The following is a 19,155-nucleotide window of genomic DNA, read 5'->3' as shown; positions in this document are numbered from 1 at the left end:
GTAGTGGGAGACTCGGTACTTCACCTAGACTCTTCCATTGTATATGAGAACGAATTAAAGAGGGTGGAATTTTGAATAATTTTAATACAACGAATTATATTATTTATCTTTTGACTTTTCTAATCCATCCTTATTTCATTTTGATGCATGAAAAGAGGCGGTGGACAGACGGCAGACAGTGACAGCTACATAGTGGGGAATGATAATGCGAGACCCGAGACCCGCAACTCACAGAGAGTGGGATAGAGCCCGCGGCACCGCGCTAGCCGGTAAGGCTGAGCCGGGGAACCGGGAATCACCAATTTTTCGACTCCAGATACCATCCCAATTCGAGTGTCTCCTGCGTTGACCATCGGTCTGCTCTAGATTTCTAGACCATTCCACAGGTGTAACGCAATCAAGAGTACCAATTTAATCAGGGGAAGTGCGCCGACTATAAAAGAGCGGCTCACTCTCAGCTCAGCCATCAGTACTACATTATTATATTCTCTCGACTTTCAAGACAGGACACCACTCGTCCAAGATGTATACCTTCAGAGAACGTTTCCACTATGGTAGTGAGTGTCAAAATCTCTTTTTAGGTTTGCCTTAAATAATTATATTTAAACTTTGTATGATTTTGTTTTGACAGAAGAATAAATCGGCGAAAAATGGCAATACCCAAAAGGCTGCCGTCGAGGACAGCCGCCGGCGGAAGGTTCAAGAGACCGCCGACAAAAATGATGTTTCCGATTTGTGTAAACGGCTATCCGCCGTGAGCGTGAACTTCAGGAAGGAAGGCAGGACCGTCTCCAATCATCCGCCTTGCATTCCGCGCAAAGCTTTTCCGCCCGAGTCCAGTCTTACTGTGATGCAGGACGACTCGGTGAATGTAATCCCGCACCTGCAGGACGTGCTGAGTGACATCCGCATCGACCTGGATCGCAAGCGAGAAAACAGGCAGCTGATCAATGATCTGGTAAAATTTTAACTTTTTTTGGAAAATCTTAAATTCGTCCTGGTCCCGGTAAAATTGCGCAACTTTCAACAACCAAACGCGAATTTCCTTGTTGCAAGAAAAGGTCAACAATCAATTCGACAACGAAAATTTGGGGGTGTTTGTTGAATGTTACGCAATTTTACCGGGACCAGGACGAATTGAAATAATTATAACTTGATTTTTTCTGGTGGCAAATCGAACTAGTTTTATTTTTAAAAAAGGAAAATAATTTCATTATAAAACTATATATCAACTTTCAATTCTAATTCTAAGTACTTGGATTTTAGGGGATTATGAATATTTTTTATAATAAAATTTCCAGGTTAAGAATACGTTGATTAACGCCCTGAAGAGTAGGTGCGAAATTTTCAAACACTTGTTTCGCGAAGTGGCTTTCGTTGGAAGTTTTTACGAAGGCTTAAAAATCACTGATGCGGATGAATTCGATCTAAACATCGTGCTCAAACTTCCTTTCGGTGCCACGACTCCATATGAGGTGACTTTTAAAATTCTGTTAAAATCTTTGCAGCTCTCTCTTTAATAATATATTTATCTTCAGGTTGGCGAAATTAAGAGAGCACCAGGGCACATGTTCCTAAAATGGGAACCTGCGCATCTCGACAGGCTTAAGAAAAGCACGGAACCCAAACTCAAGTGAGCTGGATTTCTTATATAAATAATTTAATAAAAATAAAAATATCCCATCATTGTATCAGGCCAATTTTTAATTGGGTCGACGAGGACGGATATTTGCTTGTTAGCAAAGTGCATCGTTATTGGGAGAGCTTGATGGACAAGTATATGGCTGACATTGATAATGAATTGCGCCAGGAAGTGAATGTAATTTCAACACCCACGCACTGAAATTCAATCTTTCAAATTTATCCTTGTGAACTTAGGACTTAGGCTGGAGCAAAAGTGGGCCGGCAATAACTCTATACTTTGATGATGTGGCGGTGGACCTTGTGCCTGCCTTTGCTTTTCCATGGAATGAAATTCCGCCACCGCATGTCAAAAACCCTCAGATTATTTTACCTGATCACAAAAATCTGGTTAGTGGTTGAGATTTATATTTTGTACGCCTGATTTTAATTTAATCCTTTTTCTCAGCGTTGGTTTGTCGTCCCTAAACCGCTGAAGGAAAAGGGGCTTGAGAAAGCTTGGCGTCTCTCTTTTAGTGAGCATGAGAGGGAAATGATCCACGATTTCGGTTGGCTCAAACCTGCCATCAAAATTGTTAAAGTGCGTAAGAAATTTTGTTGAAATTTCTATTTTTAAGTTTGATAAATTTCCAACAGCGCCTTAGAGACAAACAGAATTGGAAAGTTCCAGATAGCTTCTCCATCAAGACGGTCGCCTTGTGGGAAATTGAATGCGGATATCTGCGTCAGGAGGACAAGCTGGATTTGGCGTTTGAGAAGGTGATAAAAAGTAAAAATATTAAATCTGCTCATCTGTAAATATTGATTTTTTTTAGCTTGTCCGGGGACTGATTTACTTTTTAGAAGTCGGATTTTTACCACTCTTCTGGGACCACCGCTGCAACAAATTTGAAGAAATGAACCCCGAAGATGGATTGAGCAAAAGCAACTTCCTTAACAAATATTTCCAGACTTCTGATAACGTCATTGAGCTATGCAGAAAGATTGCTGATTAGACTATACTCCTATCCTTACAATTTTTATACAAATGTTAGTTGAATTTTCAAAAATATTCTTAATATGGTTCTTATTTGCGTTTCATACGGATAATAATACCAGTGCCACTCTTGGAGGAAAATAATCTGACAAGTATTTTAAACTGTCATGATTACAATTTAATGTCAAGCGCGTGCTCACGGTGAATTCTACTTTTGTTTTGCTATTGAATTATATCAATGAAATGTTATTAATCAAATTTTTTAGAGTTTAATGCTGTCATTTATTGCAATAAAAGTATTTTAGCTTTAAAAATATACAATTTGGAAACTGAAATCCCTGGTGTCTCATTTTCTAATTTCTAAGTAGATAATAATTTAGGAGCTGTAAATTTTAGATGGTCTCCTGTTTTTTGTTGAACTTATTCCAGTTGTTGCTTGTTGATCAAATGAGCTGCACGAATCATGCACTTTTAAGCCGTTTAAAAATATTAAAAAATCATGCAAGTCGCAGCTTGGAAAATAATTTAATAAATCAACCTTAACTCATTTTAAATTATTTTATAATTTGCAATTTAAAACTTTCACGAATTTAGGGATTTCGCTAATTTTGTCTGAAGTAATATAATATTAATAGCGCCCGCATAAAAATCATTTTTAAAATGCTAAAAAACGAAAGTTAAAATTGAGTTTCAGAAAGCAAAACCACCTTATAACCTTTTTCTTAAAGTTTTGATTGTTTAACTCGCCACTAACACTAATTTTGAGAATATTTTAGGTTCTTTCTTCTTTAGGTTCGGAATTAAGAGCGACCCAAAGTTTAATTCGCGCGGAGGAAATTTTCCCCTTTTGGCGACGATAGCGACATGCGCTGAGACTGCGGATCGGGCCAACAACATGAATGAAAACAGAAGTAAACAAATAAAGCTGAACTCGTGTGTGTATGTCGACGGGTCCTCACTCCATCTGAAGAATGGGCGGCCCTGAGGGGTGCGCGGGGACATTCCACCCCCGGTGTGGACAGCGGGTGGTGCTGAGCGAAGGCCGCACGGTGGCACGCCGCTCACTCGCCGACTTCAACTGCGGTTTGGTGTTTTCGGCAACACCTCTCGAACCAGGACGACCCTTCCTTGTCCGAATCGATTCAAAGGTGCGTGTATACAGTTAAATTCCTGAAGCAGCACTATTAATTAAAATCGACGAATTGGTCATGGGATTTTGTTTTTAATATTTAAAATTGGAATCATGTTAGGTAAACACGTGGAGTGGCAGCATTGAAATAGGGGCCACTGCACTTGATCCTGACTTGATGGCAGAACTGCCCCTGAGTGCCACTGACCTGACGCAGGACACCTATGTCATGTCCGGTGGGTCAGTTTTAAAAGACGGCCACTCTTTATTGGATCTCTATGGCACAGACCTTGACACCCTCCAAGAAGGAGACACTGTCGGAGTGCTGCTCAACCTCCAGGTACCTCTAGCTCTTCCCAATTTGGATGATTTTATTTACAATAAATTCTTTAATTTAGGGTGAGCTGGAGTTTATGGTGAACGGGGAATCTCAAGGAGTGGCCGAACCCACTCCACCATCTCGGCTCTTTGCCCTCATCGACATCTACGGCAAATGCGTCCAAGTGAGCGCAGTGCAGTCGCAGCCAGCCGTTCCACCTGTCCCGAGGCCTGATCGGCTCAGGTTCCACTCTCGGTCTGGACACTTGATCAAAATGAGCAATGGCCAGCGGACAGCTGAACGACGTAGGCCCCTTGACGAATTTAATAATGGCGTAGTACTCACGCACCGTCCACTTCTAACAAATGAACTATTTGAGGTGAAATTCATTTTAGTTTATCCAGAACAGTTTCAATGGGGTAGTAATTTAAATTTTTAGATTCGAATTGAGAAATTAGTCGCCAAGTGGTCTGGTTCGATTGAAGTGGGGGTGACCAGCCACAATCCCGAGTCTCTGGCCCTTCCAGCCACCATGACTAATTTGCGTTCCGGCACAATCATGATGTCCGGCTGCGGAATCCTCACCAACGGGCAGGGAACGCGGCGGGAGTACGGCCACTTTAATTTGGACGAACTGCGCGAAGGAGACACCATCGGCATCGTCCGCAAACCCAACAACTCGCTGCACTACTTCATCAACGGTATGGACCAAGGTGTGGCGGCCAACGACCTGAAAGGACCCATCTGGGGTGTCATTGATCTCTATGGTATGACCGTGAAGGTCACGATTGTGGACAGGGAAAGGGAGCAACAAAATGCTGCCAACCAATTCGAAGAAGGTAAGTGCAAAAACTTAATTGTGGTTTTAACTCGCCAGTTGTAAAAGCCCATTGTGTTTGAAGCCGCCATTAGCTATTGAAGCCAAAAATATCACTTTTAATTTCGGGTTTCCTTGAAAGATCTTATATTTAAAACAAACGATCAATAGAACCAGTTGATTTTATATCGATTTAATTTTAGTACCCAAGCAACAAATAATTTTTTCATGTAATATTTTAGTGGAGGAGGAATTCGAGAGCAGCTGTGACTCTCTGGTGTTCCACCGTCGTTGCGGTTCCAACGCAGCTGTGATCAACGGCGGCCGCACAGCGCACAGACCGAAGTCAGTGCCTAGAATCCGACGCTGTTCATTTATAAAGTTCCTTCTCTCTGCAGTGCCCTCGAGGACTTCAATAACGGCGTGGTTCTGACCAGCCGATTTCTGCAAACAGGGGAGCTATTCGAGGTTCGTTTGGAGTACATGGTTAAGAAATGGGCGGGCTCCATTGAGATTGGAGTCACGACGCACCGGCCTCAAGAGCTGGAGTTTCCGTCGACCATGACGAACATGCGGTCTGGCACGTGGATGATGACTGGAAATGGAGTCATGCACAATGGAACCACCGTTCTCGACGATTACGGACACAACTTGGACCGATTAGCAGTAAAAATTAAAAAAAAAACTCCTTCGCGGGACTACAAAAACCTTTTTAGGTTGGTGATCGCGTTGGGGTGATGCGGCTGGCCGATGGCACCCTTCACTTTTACGTCAATGGCACCGACCAGGGTGTGGCCGCCACCGGCGTTCCTGACGCTGTGTACGGCGTGATCGATTTGTACGGGCAAGCGTCGCGGGCGTCGGTCGTCAGCAGGCGCCCGACGCCAACCGCAATCCTGCCCTCAGAACCGCCACCGCCATCCACAAGGCCGCTCAGGTTTCACAACGTTCACGGGAAAAACGCTAGCATTTCAAACTCAGGCTTGACGGCGTCAAGGTATTTTTTTTTAATTCTTCGAGAAGCGCTTCTTATCTAATCTGTTACAGACCCAGAGCTTATGGAGAGTTTAATGATGCCATTGTTGTAACCAATCGTCCCTTAGCGGATGGAGAGCTATTTGAAGTTTTGATTGACTATACGGTCGACCGGTGGAGCGGCTCCATTGAAGTTGGTATGTCACGCTTTTGTACGTGAAATTCGTGATACTTATAGAGAATTTGTCAGGGGTTACAAGAATAAGGCCTGAAGAGCTGGAATTTCCGTCGACCATGACTGACATTGATCATGATAGCTGGATGCTGAGCGGCTCTTCGGTAATGCAGGTAAGAAATTCTATTTTAAATCAAAGAAAACGACTAAATATTAATTTTTAGAACGGTGCCACAGTGCGGAATGGCTATAGATGTGATTTGGACACCATTCGATCTGGTAACCGGATTGGAGTTGTTCGCCACCAGAACGGCAACCTTCATTTTTTTCTCAACGGTGAAGACCAAGGCATTGCTTGTCAAAATGTGCCCTCAGGTAAAAATTTCACTCTCTGCTTTCTTAAAAAAATTTATATTGCTGTTTGTTACAGGCGTCTATGGAGTGATCGACCTTTATGGCCAGTGTTCACAAGTTACAATCACAAGTCCAAGAGAGGGCGATTTGGAAGACAGTGTGGACAGCATTGTCCCTGGTTGCCACTCTCCGACGAAAACTTCATCTTCACCAATATTAAAACACCAGTCAGTATGAATACATTTCATTTTGTCTTTATAACTTATTTAAAATCACCAGATTTTCAAGCAAGTGCAGCGGAAACTTGGTTTTACGGAATAACAATCAAAACGCACAAAGGAACAAAAACTCACAGGGACACTCCATCGTGTTTTCCGCTAAACCTTTAGAAATCGACTCTACCTTTGAGGTAAATAGTATAGCACAATCAAAACGCACGATCTCTCTTTTTTAAAATCAGGTAACGATCAGCGAGGAGAGCCCAAGCAGCAGCGGATGTTTGAGCGTCGGAGTAACTTCGCTCGATGTCGAAACTGCAGAGGTGGTGTCCGTTTCAAACGGGCTAGCGGACCTGACACCTGATACCTGGTTCATCATGGGATCTCAAGTGCGGCACAATCACGAGGTGTGCAAGCAGCTCTTCTGTCCAAACCTGCAGTGGCTGGTTACCGGGGACAGGATCGGCCTTCGCCTGACGCCTGAAAATTCTCTCCGCCTGCTCATCAACAGCGAAGACCTTGGCGAGGTGGCCGAAAATTTACCAAGGGTGAGTTAATAATTTCAAGGATTAAAAATAATATACCAAATATATTATCAAATTTGGGAGTCCCTCTTTTCAGATATGCCAAAAATTTTGTTTACATCAAATTTAATTTGCTTGAAGATCTTAGTAAAATATTTACTTAAAAAATTAGCTTCAAACAACTTTCTTATATGTTTTGTTTAACATTTAAAATGAGACTGTGAAGAAAAAATACATTTGGTTGATATACCTCCTTTGTTAAATATTTTTTCTGTTATTATGCAGCGGTTGTACGCCGTTTACGACATATTCGGAAGAACAGAGGGTTTGACGGTGGTGCGAGAGGGCGCAGGCATCTCTGAAACGGCGCCCCGTGCCGCGCCGGAAGACTCGCGCTTTTTATCCGCCGATTGGATGCACGATTCCCTGGAAGTGACGTCCGGTGGCGGAATGCACACGTCGTCTACTCTATCCTCGCCCATCGCTCCGCAGCCACCGTTTGACGGGCAGATGCAGGAATCAGTGCCGCCGCCTCTGGCCTTCCACGAGCGACATGGCCGGAATATCAAGCTGTCCAACTCGCGCGCCACAGCTCAGAGAATCGCGTCTTACAACCAAGGCGTTGTCGTGGGCGCGCATCCACTCGCCCCTGACCTTCTATTTCAGGTAGGGTTTCTTTTTTACTTTCAAAAAATAGTTTAGACAATATTTCATTTAATAAAACGTTGAAAATTAAAAGCTTCAAATTAAATTTTCAGACTATGGAGATCAAATGTAATTCTAAACTCCCTTTAAAATGTTTAAAAAAATTAAATCATATGTTCAGTGGGGACAGAAATTATGGAAATTATTCAGGAACTGGTTTTGGTAATGTTTTCACATGGCGATATACTTTTTCCGAAATAGGTGATCCAGAATTTGTCCGACAGGAATTAAACCAAAATCAGACCGTACAATTATTTTGTTTGCACAAGATATTTGAATTTTTAGTCATTGTAAATCGTGATAAATGGCTTCCAATTACGGAATGCCGTGTCTTGCACGTGGCATCTTGAAGCAACTACAATTTTGGTTTATGAAAGGGCTACTTGAACATTTATTTGTATCCTCAGATGGAACTCAAAATCACTCTTCCTCAAATTTTAAACTCTCTTAAGCAGCGCAATATCTCCATTAAGAAAAATGCACTACCAACGCATTGTCGTTTGTCTTAAATCTTGAAATAGAATATACCAATAGAGAAAAATGTATCCATTACTTCTAAAAAGAACAGCTCTGTACAACCGACCTGCTGAAGGTTTGGTGATTTAATCTTTTTTGGTCAAAATTCCACTTCCGAAAAATTCAAGTTATTCAGACAATATCCAGATTGTTCGGCCAAATTCCGAATCACCTATTTTGGACGAAGTACGTGCTTCCATTTTCGCCAGTCAATTAAAAACTAAATTCGGATTTTAGTTCCGGGTGGACAGGGTGAATTCGCGTTGGACATCCTCAGTTGCCCTGGGGGTCACCAGCCAAAGTCCAGATTCGCTGAGTGTCCCCGTGGCAGCGTTGGCGCTTCGCAAAGAAACCTGGGTCATTTCCTCCGACGGCGTCTTTTTTAACGGCGACAAGGTAAGGTAGAAGATGTGCGCCTTTGATCGCGTCTCGTTGACCCCTGGCTCTTGCTTTCTTTGAAGATCGGCGAGTGTGGTGAGTGGGGCTCCGGGGCAGAACCGCAAGCGGGCCAAGTGCTGGGCTTGATGGTGGACGCCAAGGGCAACATGCGACTTTTCCTTGACCACAGAGATGTCGGCGTTCTCGCTAAAAACGTTCCGCCGAACTGTTTCCCCTTGATTGACGTCTACGGACAGTGCGAGCAGGTGTGTAACATAACCACGTTTCCAGCACCGATTGAATTTATTCAATGTTAATTATCAGGTTACGATTCTGGAATACAACTCTATGTGCGTTAGAGTTCCCGAAAAAGAGAAAGCAGAGTATGAAGGTGAAGAGAAAGAAGACTCGTTGGCCAGCTTGCGGTTCATCGACCAAAGCATTTCGGAAGATTCCCTGCTCCTGCAGTCAATTGTGCTGGCCCGCGCGAACACTTGTGATTATCTAGAGCTATGCACTGCGTTTAAAAGACAACTAGGACTCCCAGGTAATTTAATTTTTTCCTCCAATATGAATTTACCTACGCAAAGGGGTAGAAATTCGGTATCGTCTGCAATGTTTTAACTTTTTGTAAAGCATATCAATTTGATTTTTTTAGAATGTTTTTTTAGAAATTACCAACTTTAACAGAAAAATTTGAGGCTGTTTTCCCGGAAAATCAGGGTGAAATTTGGGAAAACCAGCATCTCGCGGCTTACAAAATTGAGTTCTAATGAACTTAGCATTAAAAGGTGCTTAATTAGACGGCCTAAAGCTTTTTGAATTTTTTAAAATTTTTAAATAATAATTCCCACCTCTTGTACAAATTAATCAATTGTATTCGTGTCTTGTTTCCAGACGGCTTCTTTGCAGAAGGTTCCGCAGGTGTGTGTTACTGCGAGTTGTGTGAGTTGTCCTCAGACAAGGCCGAAGTACCGGGCGGCCAGCCTGAATTCTGGCCCCCGAGAGGCTGGTGCGCCTTCGAATTGCGACGACGGCCCTCTGCGGCAGCAACCACCGGCACTTGGCACACGGCCTTTGTCCAGGTGTCCGCGAGTCGGCTGCGACGTTGCCTGGACAGGGGGGCTCCATTGCCACCTGGAGGCGGCCGTGCACTGGCCCTCGCACCGAACATCGAGTGTGCTGCCGATAACGCCTCGCACAGGATGTGAGTATACACCTCCACTTTTCTCATGCAAACGTAAATATTTGAACTAAAAAAAAACTCATATCTGAATCTTACAAAGTGGATCCGTTTGAGCAGCGTTTTAAATCAGTACAGGTTTCGCACAATTTTGCCATTGAAAAATTAACGTGATGGTTCCAGTAAAGTATTTAAAAAAATATTTTTACCTTAAAAATTCAACAGTAAAAATTTTTACTTGAAAAATCACAGAAAGAACAATTTACATCTGTAAACACCATAACAGTAGATTATTTTTTTAAATATAACCCTGAAAAAATCAGCAATTATCAGTTAAAACACGCTAGAGCGTTCTTTTTAGTAAATTAAATTAACCAGTTACCTAGTTCTCCAACTACTCGTGTAAGAACAGGGTGCTAAAATTTAATTTCCATGGAAGAAATTATTTTTAACAATTTCATCTGTAAAAAATAGCGTTCCCTTTTTATTACCGCTTGCAAAAAATTGAAGAAAACGGGCAGTTATTTCAGGTAAAAACCAATGAAGTATTTTTGTAAATATTCACCTTTGGTCAAACGTTGATTTTTTTTAATAATTCCTGAAATATATTTGTTACAATCATCTCATATATTGTTATTCTGGCTTTAGTCTAGAATTTACTTTTGCCTTTGAAATCCTAAGAAAGGCCTTTGATGTTGTAGATTCTGTGACTTTGGCAGCAATCGCAAGTTCAAGAGTCAAGTCGGCTTCGAATTGTTAGTTCAGCCAGGCTCATACCAGGTGAGCGGGAGCGATTTCTCCCAGCGCTGGAGCACCAAGGAAAAGGGCAACCTGATGCTGACCAGCCTTCTGCTGCGCCTGCAACCTCTTCAAGTCTGATAGCCTTTTAGAAACAACTAGTCATGCCCGTGTTGCATTTACAACTTAATTATTGCTTTTGTGATATATATATATATATGTGTGATTGAACAAAAAACTGTTTTATTTCGTTTGCAATTTCTGTTATCAGAGACTGAGTTTTTTATTTCGCTTATGACAAGAGGTGTCTTCAAGAAAGAAAATAAAACAAAATACGTTTTCAAAGCTGATTTGATCGTTTTTAACTGTTTCTTTCTCAAATGACATCAATAGAGAGAATAAATATATTTTTATCTTCATTATGCGCAGTACAATTATATTAATAGTGTATTTGCGGCATCAGTAATTATAATTACATACCTAATAACCCTAGTGGAAGAAATGAACAAATTTCTTCTTTTACCAGCAATTCAAAATGCATCTCTTTTGAAACCTTGTTCACTTTTAGTTTTAGGCTCTCTTTTACACGCAGACAGACAAAATATACTTTTATTTGCTTTTTCTCCTCGTCCTTAGTTATTTCCGTGGCTTGCTTCACTTTTTTTAGTCTCTGCGCCGCACCGAGCGGCACTGTATAAATACGCACAAGCCGAAGGGTATTCAAAACTCAAAGTCGTTCGCACGCGCAACCCACTTGGCTAACTTGGTCTTCAGTTTGGTGATTGCCTTTCATTCGTTTAAACTTAACACAGCGATTATTGGTTTGATGTAGATTTTAAATCTATATCTATAATAATAGAGATTAAATTAAATGACCAGAAGTCTCAAGCGCAAAATAAGTTAATAAAAGTAAAGATCACGCCAAGGAAGCAAATAAATAAAAATGCAACACAACGTTAAAATCGCTCACAACAGTGCACAAAATGTTGCAACCAAAACGTCCGTCAAATATAGAGCTCAATTATTAATATTATATTTGATTCTCGTATTTCGAAAGTCGATCCTAGTTAAAATAATATAGATTTTTCTAAAATTACGTTGTATCGTTTCTGTGATACCAAATCTCGCCAGCGGCAAATCAAAGTTTAAAATTTGCATGCCTGCAATACTAAATAATCCCGAGTGCTATTGTATTGATTGCAAAAGGGCATCACCTATTGAATAGTTTCAAGTCTTGGAATGATCGTAATGCTCATGAAGAATGAATTGCAACACTGTGTGGCTGTGAAAATGAGTGCAGAACATGGTCGAAATTCGATCGCTCGCTAATATAATGAGAGATGAAAGTGGCTTGTGTGCCGAGAAAAGTTTGTACTCGCTCTTCGGATTTGTTTTCAAGGGTGCTTGGTTGCGAATTGGTGCAGAATGTTGCCGGCCATGGCGAGGTCGTTCTTGGAAATGCCGAGCGCGCGCACCACCGCCTCCTCGGCGTAGCCCTCCGAGATGAGTTGGTTCACGTGCTCGGCGGCCACGGCCAGGTGCTCGTAGGAATCGCTCTCGGACGAGTTGTTGCTCTTCGGCGACGCAGCAGCCGCCGCAGCAGCAGCCGCCGCCGTCGAAGACGCCAAATGCTCGTTCGAACAGGAGCGCACCCGCCGCGAGAGGGGCACGGGGGCCGCCGCCGACGGCGCCCCCGAGGTAGAGTTGTTGGGCTGCGGCGTGCGCGGCCGCGGCGTCGGGATCGGTGCGGGGGCGGCCGGCTTGCCCGCCGGTGGTGTTGCTGGGATGGCTGGCGGCGGCGGCTTTTTCGACGCGGCCGCCTCCTCTATGCTTCCGCTGGCGCCGCGCTGCTCCGGAGTCGGCGCTGCGTTATCCAGAGGCAGCGACAGGGCGTTGCTCGAATTACTGCAAAGCGTCGAAAAAAATAATGATCATTTCTTTGCAAGAAAGGACACAGGTTGAGAAGACTCACAGGGAAACTCTTAGGATTCGAGGTTTTAGTTTTTACTGAAACCATTGAATCTGTGAAATATTCAATAATCTATATATAAGATATTACCTGGGGAAATTTTTTATTTTACGGACTTCACGAGTCATGAAGCTCCGGAGATTAAAAATCCCTATGGGAATTAAGTTATTCAAAATCGATATGTGGCACCTGTTTTCATTTCAATATTTTAAAAGTAAACTATACTTGTGAAGACGAATCGATTGGTGGGTGGGTCGATCTTTTTTACCTCTGGAAAAGTCCCAAAATTTTAGACGTTGCCGGGAAATTTGCAAACAGCTCAAGATAAGGTTTCCTCACTTTCTATTAAATTGATTCCTAGGTCTCATGTACCTCTTTATTTGCCATTAAAAAAATTATTCAATTCAATTTATTTCAAACACAAGTTGTGTACAACAGATTCCATAAATAATATTTGGACAGTCAATTAGCTGGCAATTTTGCAGCTTGGGTCAGACTCATCTGATTTCTGTCACAGCTCAAAAAATGATAGGACCGAAAAATTTCCACCACTGTACGTGGTTCACATGAGGAAAGGTTACACGAATTAAATGTTTTCCCCGCGAAGTCAAAATCCTATGATAGTTTCCTTGTTAATCTTGGTCTATCAGGGGAAAAAACAAATTTTTAACGTAGTGTTGGTAATTCCATGGTTGCATTTTTATTTTCCAGTTGGTTTTACCTTTTAAATTATTTTTTAACGAAAATTAATTTTCATCTTATTTTCTAAACCCGTTTAACCGTTACCACTACACTCCAGCTTAAATCTGCTTAATTCATCAGTTAGAGAAAGTGAAAAATCCATCTTAATTTTAATATTAATTCCAAAAGAAAATTTCCAAGAAATTAAAGTTCACAAAAAATAAGCGATATGTTGTGTAATATTTTACTAACATAGGTTTGAGACCCTCAGTTAAAATCTCACCCTCGTAACAGATATATAGATTACAGGCCAAATAAAAATGCCTAAATGAAATCACAACGCAACAACTTTTTTGCTGTTTATTTTTAAAATTTAAGTGATCTGTAATTAATTTTTTGCAAATTTAGAATTTTCTCGTTTTGTTCTATGAGCAGCAAATTTGTACATTATTATAAATACTAGGCACTAAGAATTAAATTAATTAAAATCAGATCCAACTCTCTTCAGGACGTAAAAGGATTTCACTAGGAACCACAACAAGAATTGTCTTAGCAGAAAGCGGATACGGCCTCATATGGCTGAACCCAAATTTGTTTTCAACGTATGCTGATTGAGCAATGTCAATGGTGTTTTGCATTTGCATTTGTAGGGCTTGACGAGATCGAAGCGGAAGTGATTGCGGAATTCAAGTGACTATAGGAAATGAGTAATACGCGCGGTTGAAACTGATAAATGCATCCGATTTCGAGATGTTTCAGCGAGTACTAACCTTGTGATTAGGCTAACAGCACCATGAGTGGGAGAATTTCGGCGAGGGGGTAGAGGTGGAGGCGGCACGGGTCGTTTGGCCACTGGGTGCGTCGGTGATTCGACTGGGGATTGAAGTGGACTCGTCTCGTTCTTTATGAAAAAAATTGTTAGTACCCCAGAAGTCTCAAATGATCAATTTTAAAAAGACGTGCACGACGCACAACATCAAATTTATTCCTTTGTACTGATTTTCTTCATTTTAATAAGGCGTGGTTTTTTACTTCCACTCACCTTATGATCAGTAGAAGGTGTTTCTGTTCTGGGTGAGAGGGCTAGCGCTTGCAGGCTGGGACTACTCAAACTCCACGTCTCCAAATCCTGCAATCACCCTCCCTTTTAACCAACTAGTCCCAAAAACTCGAGTAGTGCTCAACAATTTGCGAAAGCTGGCGGAAGCTTAAATGAAAAACGAAAGCTCGTGCGGAAACAAAACATAAAATGCTGACAGGTAGCCGTTTTTTATTTGGTATTTACATGCATCAGGTAGTGTGTAAAAAAAGAAAAAGCGTTTGAAATTATTTTCCTGCTTGAGTATAATTTGCGACTAAATGAGCTGAGAAATAAATCATAAGAGATAAGATGCTTAGTTGACTGAACATTCATTCCTTGATATATCTGCTGATGAGTTCGTATGTATGTACACATGGGGGTCTTTCTTTCATTTCTGCACGCCGATAAATGAAAATATAATGCAAAAGAAAGAGAAGGTTGCAGAACACTGGACAATCACATAACAAATACTGAGGCCACTTTCTATCTCAAGTCATGCGCCACTCAATTTGTTTGGTTCACTTTCATCATGTCCTCGACAATCAAGCAAAAAAGCTCAAGTGCTCAGGAGGGAGAGGGTTCAAATGGGTCTATTCTGAGGATACCTCGTCGTCTTCATCAAGGTCGACGAGGTTGCCTGTGGAGGAGGCGCGGTTGTGTCGCTTCGGGTCGAACGGGTCCACCACGATCTGCTCCGTACCCTTGATCTCTGCCCTGCAAAATGGACAGCCCTGGCCTTCCGAGTCCTGGAATCACGACGGTTAGTCAAATATATCGAAAACGCTCCGAATCCTGGCACATACCTGCCAGCAGGTGAGGCAGGGGGTGCAAAGCAAGTGTCCGCACGGCTCTATCCTCACATCCTTATCGTTCTCCGCGCAGATCTTGCATAATTGGAACGTCGAGCCCATCTCACAATACAACTCATATTGCTCCTGGGTCACCTTTATGTGGTCCTCAGGGGTCGGTTGCACAGCCCAGGATAGGTCGGGGTTTGCGTTGCGTCCGTCAGGGTACAGGTAGCTGAAAATGGTTGGCAGGTTGAAGAAAAATCTCATGATTTGATAGTTGGGGAATTTATGCAGCTGACCAACGGTTTAATTCACGGAAAAATGGGTTGATGCGCGAATCCTAGCTAAAAAGAGTTACAGTTATGCTGATTTGGTCTTTGTGTACACATGATTTCCTGATGAGAGATTCAGGCTAGGAAAGCTATCAGTCAGCCAAGAAAATTTTGAGCGATTTATGAGAATCTAAATTTGAAAATAAAGTATATTATAGAAAAATAAACTTGCTCACAATTTCTAGTCACCGATTTCATGATTTTCATGCTTCCTTAACACAGTGATTTGAGTTTCAAATTTTTTTGTTAATTCCTCTAAATTGAAAAAAGCACACAAAAAGCTTAACTCGATTTTTTTTAACTTGCCGGCTTCCAATATATATATTTTGCATTTTTTTCTACCCTGTTTATGAGTCCAAGCTTTATGAGTCAAGTTAAGCCAAGGTTTGTTTCTGCAATTTTCAATAATGAAATCAGGAACGAGTCAACTTTCAGATTTTGCCAAATTTCTCGAGAAATTAAACAAACTGTCAATGATTTTTTCGTTTGATTTCGATCCCTGTCGTCGCGATTTATCCAACAGTGTGCGAATTACGTGGTAAATTTCCCTACTGGCGAAACAATCCCTAAATTCCAAGAGGGTGAAAGTGCTCACCGCTTGATTAGAATGGAAACTTTGAAGCTAATTTTCTTTAAAATTTTTAAACGCAACCTGGAAATGTTAGCTTAATCCTTATGTTTTGAGTAGTTTAATTAATGGTAAAAAGGATTTTCATATTTTTTTCGAACCGAAATTTAACGTCAATTTTTACTAACTAGTTAGTTCTAAGTTAATTGCCTAAAATTAAATTTAAAAAAAAATGAAACTCGCTTCTACTGCGCTTGGCTGAACAAGCTTGGTTTACAGTAGATTAAATAATGAATTGTTAGAAATCTATAAAAAATATTATTATTATGCATTGAAAAACATTACATACAAATTGATAGCTTTGTCATTGAGCAGTAAGGATTTTCGCAAATTAATTTTCAACAGCATGTGTAAATGTAAATATTGACTTTATAAACTTCTATCAGCCACTTTATTATGAAGGAAAAGAGATAGATTTATCACTTTTGACACGCGTTATCAGTTATCAGAGCAACAGCGCAAACACCAGATTGAGCACCAAAAACACCGAAAACTAATGCAAATATTTCTTACAATCCCTCTCTGTAGCCGTCGAGTAGCGCCTGGCAGAGTGATTTGTTTTGTGGAATGGTCTGCAGGATGTCGCCGTCGGCGGTGACGTAGCCAATGGCCCACTGCCCTAGTCGAGTGCAGCTCAGCCGAAAGACGTAGCTGCCGGGCTTGTTGATGTACCTCTGCAGACGCGCCTTAACCTCATCATAAGTTAGAAAGGCCACGTAGCCAGGGTGGGTCACCGCCAGGATTTGCCAGTTGCGTAGCAGCGTCGTCCACGGTTGGAATAACCTGAAACAGGATGGGATTTTATGACAAGGCTTTTATAGATTGTGCAAGGTTCTGGTTTTCCTTAATGTGGTAGAACGGTGCGGTTAAAAATAATTGCGTAAAATTAAAGCAGATAATTACATAGTTTGCGTGTTGGTGAACTTGTTAAAAACATTTAATAGAAATTTTGCTGCATTTTTGCAACTGAATAAAAAATTAATAATACACTTTAAAAAAATGAATTTATATTTTAGGATCAACTAATTTATACATAGTAATTATTTCAATAAAACAGCTGATAATCCCGCAAAAAGAAATCGTACCTGGTGAACACATCAAATTCAAAATTTGAAATGTGGTCATTGCAAGTGAGATCGATGGTCGATTTGAGCGCCATCGCCTCTAGCCCTGAGCTGATGGGGTGCACCTCATTCAGCGTTGCTCGAAAATGTTTCCATGGTACCAACGTGCTGAAACAAGATTAGCATTCAAAGTCAAGTGCCGCAGTCTCCAGCTGGTGCGTGCGTGCACACTAATCACACACAGGAAACGCCAGAGGAAAGAATTGCTAATTGATAACTGGTGCGGTCAACGCTTTTCAAACTTATCCCTGTTTAAAGGAATATTTTGTGCTTGCGTTGGTATGTGGTTCACCACAGAAAATTATTTATTGCATTTGGTTATAATATCAAGAAAGACGTCATTCGATGACTGATAATAAATCTAAAAATCAAATCTTATCACACATACTGTAATCTAGGTTTGGAGTGTAGAGTTATGAATTTAAAAATAAAATTACCTATTGCCAAAGTTGTTTCTCCAAAAATCAGCTGCATCACACTTGGTAATGCGGAACTGATCACCAGCAAAGAGGCCATTGGGGAAGATGGCTTTGAGCTCAGAGAGCATGTGGCTGAAGACGAGACTCAGTTTGGTTAGGTTGCGCCTGTAGTGGCTGTTCTCGTCAAACATTTTCTCCTTGCCCTCTTTGAATAACTTCACAGCCTGCTTGCACTTCCGCATCAGGTTGCATATGAAGACGCTGAAGTGCTCATTGGCGTGTAGAACCTTAGAATGCAGAAAAATGGTTCAGTCAAGGGTTAAAAATGGATTTCAGCAGACCCTTACGTGCATTTTGTCTTCGTATTTTGAGTAGATTAACCGGAGTTTCTGATACGTGTCCGGCAGAATGTCTAGGATGAAGGGTGGCGAGTTCTTCAGGTTCATCTTCTGCTGCTGACACAGCTTGACCACCTTGTCCATCAGCTTCCAGGTCTTGTCGAGGGTGCGTTTGTCGGTGGCGAGTCGGTGTGGTGGCCCCCCTGACCCCGTGACCGCGTCCGAAAAGGCGCCGTGCAGCTTTGAGAGGATGGACGAAATGTGCTGCTTGGGCTGACCACCTCGGCCGCGTCGCGCGCCTCCCGCCCCCGGGGGCGGTGCCGAAGACGATGACATTTCAGCCTAGATCTGCACTCCACAACCTGCAACAACGAGACGCACCAACGTCAGGGTGGCTGTCCGACGCTTCTCCCGGCCGTGCTCTCTTTGGATCGAACAACTAACGGGGCTGGCAAAGCTCTAAGGCCGCCAGAAAAATCCGAATGAGAGGGGAAAACACAAGGGAGGAAGCGAATTATTCCTCTGTGATGCGTGTGTATGCAACACACAGACACCCTGATAATGACCACTTTTGTTTTCCTTACGTCCGTGCGAGAAAATGGACTCGGGGGCCGCGTCAGCTACGGCACTGAAGGCCTCCGCGGGGGCATCACCGCCGATCACACGCAGCGCGGCGCCGCTCGCATCCTGGGCCGAATACTAATTGCTGTGACAATTTGAATTCACTCCTTCCGCCGAGTTCTCGCCATCAATGGACGACAAATCCTTCATCCGCGAGCCAGCAGCGCCATGCGGTTTCAACCGGAAGTAAAAAACAACCGGTTCACTAGACGTTTACTCAAATTAATCGCTGCAATACATTGATAAATAGTAGCGGGAAAATATTTTCTTTCAGGTTTAGAATTTTTTGAAATTTTCAATCTTAATTTTGAAAGGTATTTTTCTCAGGTCTGACTCCTAAATGGATATAAAATTTTATATCGATTAAAATGACCGGTTTTAAAGGTGCTCTTCCCCAGGTTTTTCTATCAAATGCTTTTTGAATGGGACTTGAATGTGTAACTGGAAACATGCACTAGCGCTACTAGCGATCGATTAGTGTACCTTCTGACTTACAAAAAACGCGGTAGATATTTAAAACTCA

General features: G+C 42.0%; 3 protein-coding genes across 4 annotated transcripts; 2 read left to right on the top strand and 1 right to left on the bottom strand.

Annotated features, from left to right (window-relative positions):
• Positions 1-289: 289 nt before the first annotated feature.
• LOC135944725 (cyclic GMP-AMP synthase-like receptor) lies at positions 290-2,952 on the top strand. Its single transcript, XM_065491871.1, has 9 exons — positions 290-557; positions 632-958; positions 1,302-1,475; positions 1,539-1,633; positions 1,696-1,819; positions 1,879-2,031; positions 2,090-2,221; positions 2,278-2,400; positions 2,457-2,952. The coding sequence occupies exons 1-9, from the start codon at positions 552-554 to the stop codon at positions 2,634-2,636; spliced, it is 1,314 nt and encodes a 437-aa protein (XP_065347943.1). The 5' UTR covers positions 290-551; the 3' UTR covers positions 2,637-2,952.
• Positions 2,953-3,536: 584 nt separating this feature from the next.
• Neurl4 (neuralized E3 ubiquitin protein ligase 4) lies at positions 3,537-10,998 on the top strand. Its single transcript, XM_065487388.1, has 19 exons — positions 3,537-3,765; positions 3,868-4,086; positions 4,145-4,444; positions 4,505-4,904; positions 5,125-5,227; positions 5,281-5,548; positions 5,599-5,879; positions 5,930-6,054; positions 6,108-6,205; positions 6,257-6,407; positions 6,463-6,613; positions 6,666-6,795; positions 6,847-7,152; positions 7,414-7,794; positions 8,587-8,745; positions 8,811-8,993; positions 9,052-9,274; positions 9,625-9,934; positions 10,612-10,998. The coding sequence occupies exons 1-19, from the start codon at positions 3,589-3,591 to the stop codon at positions 10,787-10,789; spliced, it is 4,143 nt and encodes a 1,380-aa protein (XP_065343460.1). The 5' UTR covers positions 3,537-3,588; the 3' UTR covers positions 10,790-10,998.
• On the bottom strand, positions 10,986-18,790 carry Cbl (E3 ubiquitin-protein ligase CBL). Of its 2 annotated transcripts, XM_065487389.1 has the most exons (10): positions 18,596-18,790; positions 18,021-18,373; positions 17,692-17,960; positions 17,216-17,362; positions 16,644-16,913; positions 15,183-15,402; positions 14,985-15,125; positions 14,341-14,427; positions 14,069-14,199; positions 10,986-12,553 (listed from the first exon to the last, which is right to left on the bottom strand). In XM_065487389.1, exons 2-10 carry the CDS (start codon positions 18,345-18,347, stop codon positions 12,043-12,045), a joined length of 2,103 nt encoding a protein of 700 aa, XP_065343461.1. In that variant the 5' UTR covers positions 18,348-18,373; positions 18,596-18,790; the 3' UTR covers positions 10,986-12,042. The 2 variants fall into 2 exon arrangements, with proteins under 2 accessions (XP_065343461.1, XP_065343463.1); XM_065487391.1 differs by lacking the exon at positions 14,341-14,427.
• Positions 18,791-19,155: the final 365 nt, after the last annotated feature.

This window comes from Cloeon dipterum, chromosome 4 (genome assembly GCF_949628265.1).
Source record: "Cloeon dipterum chromosome 4, ieCloDipt1.1, whole genome shotgun sequence".
NCBI classification, from domain to species: Eukaryota; Metazoa; Arthropoda; class Insecta; order Ephemeroptera; family Baetidae; genus Cloeon; species Cloeon dipterum.
The sequence above is the reverse complement of the archived record's forward strand: the minus strand, read 5'-3'. Positions and strand labels throughout refer to the sequence as shown.